Here is an 11,595-nt window from a genome sequence, read left to right on the forward strand (position 1 = left end):
CTATGAGCAACATTAGCCTGAAGGAAGTTTACTGGGGCATGTCTTATGATCAATACCTGCAGCAGAAGGGTTCGGGCAGAGAGAGAAAGCCTCAGGTGACCTTAGGAAACTCTGAGACTGGGATTGTCTAGCTTCAAGTGGCTGTTTTCCCAAGGCGAGGGGATGCTGTTGTGAACCAGTCATTGGGTTCAGGTGACCCAAGGGAAGGGCTGTGACTGGACAAGAGCGTTTTTCAGAGAGAAGTGAGAGCTGTCACTCGACAGAAACCCTACAGCCCCAGAAAATGTGGAATAGAGCCTTTTCAGTAGGCTTGCAAATGAGAACGCCAAAATGCCCTGAGGAGAGGTGACTTGCCCAAGGTGATTTGCCCAAGGTCACATGATCACGTGACACTGTTGGGGGAACCTCAGCCTCCATCTGCAGAACTAAGTCAAGAATTTGTTCCTCCAGAGGATACAGCCTTCCTTCCATTGGTTTAGAAAGTGTAAACAAAGACATCAATCTATATGACTTAAATAATGATCTGTTAAGATTTCCATTTGAGACGTAAAGATACCTTCTCAATCATTTAGTCAATAGTGCCTCATTCTTTATACGCAGGCTTTTGTGACAGATTCGGGGGTCAAAAGATAAGAAAGCCCTAAACCCTTCAACCGGGAAACTCACAATCTAGTGCAGGTAATGGACCCCTCATCAGATAACTATTACAGTATGATACGTGGTAAATAAATGGTAATCCAATGTAACAACTGCTAAAGCTGAGGTTTGGGGAAAACTGGAAGAAATATTAATTTTCCCTGGGAGTACTTGGAAAGTCTGCAAGAACAGGTGATTCTGGTACTGTATTTAGCAAAGGTATCCTCGCGTGAAAAGTAACAGAAAACTCTTCAGGGAGAGGATGAAAGACATATTGGTATGATAGTGCATAGTTTTCCAAGAAAAGGCTCAATCACTTGCCCAAGGTCTCCTCGCGGGTAAGTAGCCACACTGGCACTGCAACCCAGCCTTTGGCTGTGCAGTTAACTTTCCTTTTGTGGTGTTTTCTGAAAAAGATGCAGCACTTAGTAAATGGAATATACTATGATGTCACACTTTCTCAGTGCTCCCCTTATGCAGATTTCTTTTTCTTTCTCCTCTTTTGCAGTCTTCCAAGATGTGCACATTATGGTATTCGCTGGGTTCGGCTTCCTCATGACCTTCTTGTGGAAATATGGCTTCAGTGGTGTGGGCATCAACCTACTTATAGCTGCTCTGGGACTCCAATGGGGCACTATTATACAGGGGATCTTTCGTAGCCACGGACAGAAATTCCTAATAGAAATGAAAAAGTGAGCACCCATTACTTTCCAATCATTGTGTTTTCAGAGCAGTTGTTTCTCTTCTTAGTCTCCTAAAAGTCAGCCTCTGAACTAGCTTGCAGATTGTCTCCCTTCCATGAAACAAAGATCATTGGGATCCAAGGATCTAAATCAATGCCTTGCTCAACTGAACTGGGCCATATATTCATGTGTATATGCTCTCTGATTTGCCCTTAAGGGTATAAGAAATCCCCTTCCATAAAATTATTATTCCTTTCATTTTAGCTAGAGAGGGCAAAAATCCTTCTTTAGTAATTTTTCTGAGGCTGTTTTTGACATGTAAAGGCTCTAGAAGGTAATTCATTTATCAGATAACAGAAATAAGGTAAAACCCTAAAAGAAGTAAAGAACAGGTAGGCTAAAGGAAATGCGAGAGCAACTAAAGATTGCATGGTGAATGGAGGTGGAGGTGAGCAAGGAAGTGGGAGAGGACAAAAGTAGGTCTGGAAGAAGCACCTGATGGGAGGGAACAGAGGGGGAGAGGGGGTTTGAACTCTGGACAAGGGGATGCTATATTCATTACAACTCACATATTTAAGTTGCGCATTGGTTTTCAACGTCTTCTTTCTTCTTCCCTCAGCATGATACACGCAGACTTCAGTACAGTCACAGTTCTGATTTCTTTTGGAGCTGTCCTGGGTAAAACAAGTCCAGTCCAGATGCTGATCATGACAATTTTAGAAATTACTGTCTATGCTGCCAATGAATATCTGGTTTTTAAGATATTATGGGTAAGGGTTCAATTGATACTTACCTAGCTTTGAACAGCACAACACACGTTAGATGCCCACCATAAATAAGCAGGGACAAACCTTGGTGGCCGTGACACCATAGCAAGTAATAATCATAGTCATCCTTCAAGTAACTATCATAAACTAGAAATTCTATAAACATTATCTAATTGCATTGACACCACAACAGTGTTAGACAGGTATTATGATGCATTATTATGATTCATTTATAGACAATGAAACTGATTATCACAGATACTAAATGACCAACTTGCCTGAATCTGAATTCAAATCCAGAATTTCCTAGCTCTACAATTCTTTTTATGTAAATACACTTTCTATCAAGGACCAATTCCTATTTATATTTCAACTACTAAATGAATTGCCCTTTCAAAGTCTTTTATTAAAACTTTGATCAAATGTCTTCCCCTCCATGAAAATCTGATTGATTCCCCCAAGGGAAATTGAATATGTCAGGCACTCTCCAGTATTCTATTTATTCTCGTTGTTGTTCAGTTGCTAAATTGTGTCCATCATTTGGGGGCTTCATGGACTACAGCACAGCAGGCTCCTCCATCCTCTACTGCCTTCCAGAGTTTGCTCAAATTTGTGTCCATTTATGCTTCTATTGAACATATGACTTGATAACCAATACTTTGGCAAATTTCTAGGTATCATGTGTTGGTGATTCAGTTGCAAACGTCTCTTCATAGAGTTTACAGTCTAGTGGGAGAGACAGAAATCCAACAAATATTCATACATTCAACCACCTACCCATAGAATCACAAACACACACACAATTATTACTATAAATTGCAACACATACTATGAAAAATAAATAGAAGGGCTCTGAGGAAATATACCTAGAAGACCTAATTTAGATTGTGGAATCAAGGAAGGTTTCTTTGAGGAAAGTGACAGCTAAACTGGACCTGAAAGGTATGTAAGAGTTTATCAAGCATGAAAATGTAAGTAAATTAACAAATTTGTATCATTTTTCTACTTTCATAAGTACACAGCAATGCCTTGGGTTTGGCACTCTGAACTTTCCCTCTAGAGACAAGAACTGTAGGAAACTGCATCATATCCACTCAGTGTTCTAAAGAGGGACATAAAATACATTTCTTCAAATGAATCTTGGATCTCAATTGGTTTTCATGTCATCATAGCAGAGTCAATGAATGCAAAAGTCACGCTTATTTTGTATCAGGTGCAGTGCCTAATATCGCACTAAGAATCTGTGTAACCTGAAAAAGTAACCTGAACTGTATTGAGTGCCCACTAAGGACCTAGGCCTTGAAAAACACGGTCCCATCTAAATCCCACCACAACTGTACTGGCTGGGTAACGTTTCTCCATTTCACCCAACTGGAGATTCAAAGAAGTAGAAATAATTTGTCTAAAGTCACATCAGAGAAGTACCTGACCTAGGACTGAAAGTCAGTTCTGTGTTGCTCCAATGCCCGTGCCTTTTCTTTTACATGATCCTGTTTTATTCCCCTTTCTCTGACACATTCATTCTCGCTCTTGATCTTTTTTGTTTAACGCATGAAGCAGTCCTTAATGACCTCCCTCCTGTGTTGAGTGTCACCTCTATTTACATGAATGCTTTCCCCCCTCAGGCCTCTGATACTGGAGAATCGATGACCATCCATGCCTTTGGGGCTTACTTTGGTTTGGCTGTAGCAGGCATCTTGTATCGATCAGGATTGAAAGAAAAACATCCCAATGAAGAGTCTGTATACCACTCGGACTTGTTTGCGATGATTGGTGAGTTGGGATGAAGTTGCCTGATTCTTGTCTATTTGCTCAGACACAAGGGAATGCCTCTCTTTCCCCCTAACTCTTAGACAACAAAGCCTAAAAGTAAAGACAGCATGTCTGTGCCCAAGGTAAACGACTTCCTCTGGACTGTCTTTCATATTCAGAATGATTAATAATATCCGTTTCTGTGATTTACTGCAGGGTCTCTTTTCTTATGGATATTTTGGCCTAGCTTTAATTCTGCCACTGCTGATGAAGCAAAGAAACAGTACAGGGCCATCGTGAACACGTACTTCTCTCTTGCTGCCTCCGTGGTCACAGCCTACGCATGTTCCAGCCTTCTCGAGAGCCGAGGCAAGCTCAATATGGTGAGTGTCATGTTAACCCCCATGGAAGTTTGCTAAGTGACCCTGATGGCTGCTCTGATGAGTAACTCATTTCTGCATCACTGCTGAGCTGCCCGAACAAATCACAACACTGCAGACCTTGGAGAACAATCTGAAAATAACATTCCCTTATTTTTCAGATCTGTACTGTGACAAATTAAAAAAATATTATCAAGGAATTTACAGTTTTACAGGGAATATAGTCAGGTTTCCCAGGTGGCTTAGTGGGTAAAGAATCTGCCTGCAATGCAGGAGATGCAGGGGACAAAGTTTCAATCCCCCAGTTGGGAAGATCCCCTGGAGGAGGGCATGGCAACCCACTCCAGTATTCTTGCCTCGAAGATTCCATGGACAGAGGAGCCTGGCAGGCCACAGTCCATGGGGTTGCAAAGAGTCGGACATGACTGAAGCGACTGAGCATGCACACAGGAATATAATCATGCAAAAAATCAAAGATCTGAAACATGTTTCTTTACCTATAGAGCCAACTGTCCCCAAGTTTTCAGAAAATCTTTCTTAGGAACAGCACTTTCTATAAGGGTAGAAAAAGAGTGGGAGAATGCAAGTTGGTTCTATTTTTCTAACAGCAAATATTTCAAAGAAATAACAACTAAATGTACTGAGGGATCCTGAATGGTGGTTTAATTGCTAAGCCATGTCAGAGGAGCCTGGCAGGCTACAGTCCATGGGATTCTCCAGGCAAGAATACTGGAGTGGGTTGCCGTTTCCTTCTCCAGGGATCCTGAATAGGATTCTGGAAAAGAAAAGGGATATTAGTGGGAATATTGGTAAAATTCAAATAAGGTCTTCAATAGTAGTACGCCAATGCTAATTTCTTAGTTCTGTGATGATGTAAGATGTTAACATTGGGGGGAACTGGATGTGGTATATATGGAAATGCTCTGCAATATTTCTGCAACTTTTACATGTCTATAATTATTTCGAAATAAAACATTTTTAAAAATCCCCCATAATGGTCTTTTTAGTTTCTTGCCTATGAGCTAAAGAAATGTCAGTGAAGGAATAATCCTCAAATCGGCCACTCTTTCTAAGCTGAGAGAGAAAAAAGATATTGTATCAAAATATTTCTAAACATAGCTAAGAACATGTCTTTCAGTTCTCTACAAATTGTTTCATGAGAAAAATAAACGAAAACAATTAAAAGAAGCAATCATGCATGGCTCAGTGGATCTCTTTCAAAAGTACTGACAACCTTTTTTCCTTTGGCAGAACAGCCAGAATATAATTTTTCTGAGGAATTCTGGTAAATGGAAACTGGTTCCTCTTTTCTCCATTCTCAGATGTTCTCAGAATAGTGACACTTGGCAAAAGCTGTTGTCTTTGATGTGTAATACGTACATTTCAATGCCTTTAAATCCTGTCCTTGATTAGTGGAACATCAAGGACTCAGCAAAGCACACAGTAGCCATAAGCCTGTTTCAGTTCACAGTAACCATAAACGCATTCCAAAGCTGCGTAAAGAGGCAGAACACTGCCAGAATAACTGCTGCATATTCCCACTCTCCCACAACTTTTCTTGATTCTGCCACATCCCTCCCCACCCTAGTCTTACTAACTCGATCTCTCGTGAACAACCAAGGAATCCTATAAGAAAGATACCACAGGTCAACTGCTGGGAAGAAAGGCCTTCTGGAACTACAAAGAGCCTTCTTAAATAAGAATCCATAACCCTCCCAACTAAAGAATGTATGTGGAATCCATCGAGATTGCTACAGTCCTTCTAAACTCCAGCTCCTCTTGCTCACATTTCTGTGCTCCACGCAGGTTCACATTCAGAATGCAACTCTGGCTGGAGGAGTGGCTGTGGGCACTTGTGCGGACATGGAGATTCCCCCCTATTATGCTATGATCATTGGGAGCATTGCAGGAGCGGTCTCCGTGTTTGGGTTCAAGTTCCTGACTGTAAGTATTAACAGACACTCTCAGTCAAACTTTGGACCTGCCCCATCACCGTCTCATATCCCACCAGCAGAGAAACCTATGAAAAGTCCTTTCCTAAGCACCTCTCCTTGGAGCACCCAATGTGTCAGTGTTCCAGTGCTTTCTACTCTTTCTTGCCTTCTTTTGTGAATATTCGTTACTTGTAACAATATGAACTGAATGTTAACTACTTGTATTACTTTTCTCAGTTTTTGTTGTGGTTGACATTTGTTGATGATGTTTGCTTTGTGTAATTAAAGACTCTGAGCCATTTTCAGAGGATATAAGATCCCACCAGTAGGTAAGAATGAGCAGGACTTAAAATCACTTACTGTCACATCCACCTACTTAAGACTGAAATGAAAAGTTTTGCCACCAGTGTATTCAGATTCTTTGATGTAAGTGGGTTTCAGATGTGGATGGGAAACTGGCCTGGAGATAAACATTTTCCTGCATGTTCATTTACTTTAGTCACAGGGCTCTCTATAGCTAACAAAATAATAAGGCTTCCTCTTTTTACAATTTCAGCCACTTTTCACTACTAAACTGAGGATCCATGACACCTGTGGAGTCCATAACCTACATGGCTTACCTGGTGTGATAGGAGGCCTTGCTGGCATCATCACTGTAGCCTTGGAGGAATCTGACTCGTGAGTGAAAGAATGTTTTCCTATTCCCCAAGGTCAAGTGCTGTTTCCTCTCACTCTTGGAGAAACCCAGTGATAAGAGTTTTTTCTTTAGCAATCCAGACCACAGTTTGTAAGTACTGTTCTTACTGAAGCCAAAGAGACATAACCGAGGGCCAAAGAAACATTTCCCAATTTGCATTTTAATAATCTGAATAGACACACGAGAGAAAGTAGGCTTGATTCTTGCTCAGTGGCCAGATTTGGGGTAGATTTCATGGTTAAGAGTCTAGTCCTTGGGTATACAGATTTAGCAACAATTTAATTTACTCAAGAGGAGTTGAGGGGGCAAACCTTGGAAAGTCCATTCACATGTGTGGGCAAAATTCACACATATCTCACAGAGTAGATACAATACTTTGTCCTAGAGTCAAGCCTACTTACTCACATGTGTCTATTCAGATTATGAAAATGCAAATTGGGTTTATTGGCAAACATAGAACAAGGAGAAGTTAATATACTTAGGGGACATTTTTTCCAAATCATGGCAGCCTAACTTTAATAATGCTGTTAATTTTGTCTAATCCAGCATTTTGCAAGTCTATTTTATCATGGAATATTTTTCATCAGAACATTTTTAATACCTTGTAAAAGATCTTGGTAAATTCTGGTAAAATTAACAGACAGCTTACAAAAGAAGAAAATCAAATGAGTATCATGATGGTGTGATAACTCACCTAGAGCCAGACATCCTGGAACGTGAAGTCAAGTGGGTCTTAGAAAGCATCACTATGAACAAAGCTACTGGAGGTGATGGAATTCCAGTTGAGCTATTTCAAATCCTGAAAGATGATGCTGTGAAAGTGCTGCACTCAATATGCCAGCAAATTTGGAAAACTCAGCAGCGGCCACAGAACTGGAAAAGGTCAGTTTTCATTCCAATCCCGAACAAAGGCAATGCCAAAGAATGCTCAAACTACTGCACACTTGCACTCATCTCACACGCTAGTAAAGTAATGCTCAAAATTCTCCAAGCCAGGCTTCAGCAATACGTGAACCATGAAATTCCAGATGTTCAAGCTGGTTTTAGAAAAGGCAGAGGAGCCAGAGCTTAAATTGCCAACATCCTCTGGATCATCGAAATAGCAAAAGAGTTCCAGAAAAGCATCTATTTCTGCTTTATTGACTAGGCCAAAGCCTTTGACTGTGTGGATCACAATAAACTGTGGAAAATTCTGAAAGAGATGGGAATATCAGACCACCTGACCTGCCTCTTGAGAAACCTACATGCAGGTCAGGAAGCAACAATTAGAACTGGACATGGAACAACAGACTGGTTCCAAATAGGAAAAGGAGTACATCAAGGCTGTATACTGTCATCCTGCTTATTTAACTTTTATGCAGAGTACATCATGAGAAACGCTGGACTGGAAGAAGCACAAGCTGGAATCAAGATTGCCGGGAGAAATACCAATAACCTTAGATATGCAGATGACACCACTCTTATGGCAGAAAGTAAAGAGGAGCTAAAGAGCCTCTTGATGAAAGTGAAAGAGGAGAATGAAAAGGTTGGCTTAAAGCTCAACATTCAGAAAACTAAGATCATGGCATCTGGTCCCATCACTTCATGGGAAGTAGATGGGGAAACAGTGGAAACAGTGTCAGACCTTATTTGGGGGGGCTCCAAAATCACTGCAGATGGTGACTGCAGCCATGAAATTAAAAGACGCTTACTCCTTGGAAGAAAAGTTATGACCAACCTAGATAACATATTAAAAAGCAGAGACGTTACTTTGCCAACAAAAGTCCGTCTAGTCAAGGTTATGGTTTTTCCAGTGGTCATGTGTGGATGTGAGAGTTGGGCTGTGAAGAAAGCTGAGCGCTTTCAGCTTTCAGAAAGCTGAAGAATTAATGCTTTTGCACTGTGGTGTTGGAGAAGACTCTTGAGAGTCCCTTGGACTGCAAGGAGATCCAACCAGTCCATTCTAAAGGAGATCAGCCCTGGGTGTTCTTTGGAAGGAATGATGCTAAAACTGAAACTCCAGTACTTTGGGCACCTCATGCGAAGAGTTGACTCATTGGAAAAGACTCTGATGCTGGGAGGGATTGGGGCAGGAGGAAAAGGGGACTACAGAGGATAAGATGGCTGGATGGCATCACCAACTCGATGGACGTGAGTTTGGGTGAACTCCGGGAGTTGGTGATGGACAGGGAGGCCTGGTGTGCTGCAATTCATGGAGTCACAAAGAGTCGGACACGACTGAGCTACTGAACTGAACTGAAACCCTTTCTGAGGAAGATATTTTCATCATTTCTGAAGAAAAAGGTGGTTCTTGTATATGTGCTTATAAGAATTTGTGAACATTAAGAGTTTCAAAGAAAATATATGAGATTAAAGAAAAATTGTAGTAACTGTTTGCTGGTATGTCATGCTGCACTCTGGCCTGAAGGTGGCAGGCATGCACACCCTCAGGAGATGCGGTTTTTATTGCCAGGCATCTTGGACAAACAATTCTGCATTTTTTGCCTCCTAGGACTAAGACGGTCAGTCAGGCAGCCGCGCTAGGTTCATCCATTGCAACAGCACTTGTTGGAGGGCTAATCACAGGTGAGCATAAAAAATAAACATTTCCCTCTATCTCATGCTCTCAACATAATAGATATTATTAAACATTGGTAAACAAAATTTTTCTACACTTCTGACAGTAATCAGGTAAGCTCCAGGGGATGACTTTATAACAGTATTTTAATTACTAAGCAGGTTGATTTTCCTTTTCAGCCTCATAACCATGACTTATTTTCTCCCTGCTTTCACAGGTGCGATTTTAAAGATTCCTTTCTGGGCACAACCACCTGATGAGGACTGCTATGATGATTCTGTTTATTGGGAGGTACTGTGTAGTGTTCTAAGGATGCATATGATGACTATACTAGGCAACGTTCTGCCCACCACATGTCTAGATGTCTGTGTGGCATCCTTATGACAAAATTGGTTGAACTCCCTACTTATAGAGAGAAATTGAAACAATGTGCCCAGAAAGATAAAATCAGAAGCTATGATATCTTGCAAAGCAGAAACTAGATGAAGGAAAAACAGACTTTAGTTGACAAGTACCCTTTCACTCCTCCAAGAGCAATTAAAAAAAAAAAAAGCTCCTCATAAAAATATAGGAATCCTGGGCAGCTGTGTGAGATTTTACATCACATATAAGTAGATCGAGCAGGTGGGACATGCAGGGTTGAAGAATCTTGGTTAGGATACAAGAAGTTCTGTGACTCACGAAACATTAGCTTCTTTCCATCCTCCAGTTTCTACCTCTTTATTTCGTTGACATTTTCTTCCAAATTATTTCCTGCAAAGCCTAAGAGTGATAGATACTTGGATGCATTCAAATGGGATTTTCAAAGAGAACAGGTTTGCAAAAGAGAATATAGTCAGGATGGGCGGGATAAATATTTTTGTTCGTTTCTTCCCAACTCAAACAATTTTTATTCCCAGTTCTTTCTATACTTGAATAATAACTACAGAAAACATCTTTGTTTCAATACTAACCTGTGATAAGCCCAGTGAAAGAAAGTATAAAAAGTGCCTTAATCTTTTTTTTTTTCTTAAGGTTCCTGAGAGGAAAGAATATGACAACCGTTTCCATGAACTTCTCTCTACCCTCCATTAGAACGTGAAGCCTAATCCTGTGCTTCAGCTTCTTTTCCCATTATCTAGACTTGAAACAAAATGGCAGCTTCCATGAGTATATGGAACTGAGCCCTACATATCCAGTGTGAAAACATTTTAACAAAATCTGGAGCTGTCTCTTCACATCAGTGATTGTTTAATTGAAGAAATGTGACTCATACAACAGATGGTCAAATGGATTCTTGCCAGTGGGTAGTTACAGGGTGAATATTCCATGTATTTTCTTGTATTTTTTTCCACATGGAGGAGGATTTACAATGAAACCAGCACTTTCTAATCATGTCAGTTCCTTAATGTACATACTATGTCTTCAATCCCAAAGATTATAACTGAAGCTAATGAAACAATAATTTATGTAAGAAATAAGAAGGAAATGTATGTATGTAAATAGTAATATGATTTTTTTTTGACAGTGCTTTCTGGATTTTAAAAATGGTCTATTTTAGAAGAATTGTGTTTTACTTGGCAGACTTGCTGAGGATTTAAATTCAGGAGGCAGTCTCTGAAATAGCTTTGAGGACTGTTCCAAAGAGCAGGAGCAGGGGGTGGGGTGGGGTGGGGTGGGGGACAGGGTACATAGGAGTTTTGCAACAAAGACCAGGTGATCAGAACATCAAAAAATTACTGATTAAAGAAAACCAGGTATTTCAAGTTAATGAATTTAACTCTTTTCTAAGTATGGAACGATGCAAGAGTCTGAGCTCACTGCGATCATTCATTTGATTTGCACCTTAGCTCTCTAGGGTCAAGTCTTGTTCTTTTCCTTCCGGAGTCCCCTCAAGGTGCACTGCTGAAGGTGCCTGCAGTGACTGAGGGCTTGATAGTGGGCATTCTGTGTTTTCATCCTGAGTTCCTTCAAGGCTCACCCTTGGGAACAGAGTTAGTGGCTGGTGGCTGCAACATCTTTCATATTCTGATATGGCAGGCAATATTTTTCATTCAGTTTGAATATTCTTATACTTCACTTCTTTTGCATGTTTACTATTTGAAACAAGAGCTCAAATGCTATCTGACCAAAGTCTATTTTGTATAAAATGCCAGTGGATTAAATGTCATTATAAAATAAAATGTTTGTCTTTGGCTCTTTTTTCTTCT

At 40.5% G+C, this 11,595-nt stretch overlaps 1 protein-coding gene across 1 annotated transcript in view; it reads left to right on the forward strand.

Annotated features, from left to right (window-relative positions):
- The window catches only part of RHAG (Rh-associated glycoprotein), a 20,854-nt gene extending 10,239 nt beyond the window's left edge, over nucleotides 1-10,615 (forward strand). Inside the window, exons 2-10 of the mRNA XM_010863036.1 lie at nucleotides 1,145-1,328; nucleotides 1,939-2,089; nucleotides 3,712-3,859; nucleotides 4,055-4,221; nucleotides 6,025-6,162; nucleotides 6,709-6,830; nucleotides 9,341-9,414; nucleotides 9,624-9,697; nucleotides 10,421-10,615. Coding sequence (XP_010861338.1) covers nucleotides 1,145-1,328; nucleotides 1,939-2,089; nucleotides 3,712-3,859; nucleotides 4,055-4,221; nucleotides 6,025-6,162; nucleotides 6,709-6,830; nucleotides 9,341-9,414; nucleotides 9,624-9,697; nucleotides 10,421-10,480 — 1,118 coding nt within the window. The 3' untranslated portion in view covers nucleotides 10,481-10,615. The remainder of the gene's footprint in view (nucleotides 1-1,144; nucleotides 1,329-1,938; nucleotides 2,090-3,711; nucleotides 3,860-4,054; nucleotides 4,222-6,024; nucleotides 6,163-6,708; nucleotides 6,831-9,340; nucleotides 9,415-9,623; nucleotides 9,698-10,420) is intronic.
- Nucleotides 10,616-11,595: the final 980 nt, after the last annotated feature.

Source organism: Bison bison, unplaced genomic scaffold (genome assembly GCF_000754665.1).
Source record: "Bison bison bison isolate TAMUID 2011002044 unplaced genomic scaffold, Bison_UMD1.0 scf7180017864487, whole genome shotgun sequence".
In the NCBI taxonomy this organism is placed as follows: Eukaryota; Metazoa; Chordata; class Mammalia; order Artiodactyla; family Bovidae; genus Bison; species Bison bison.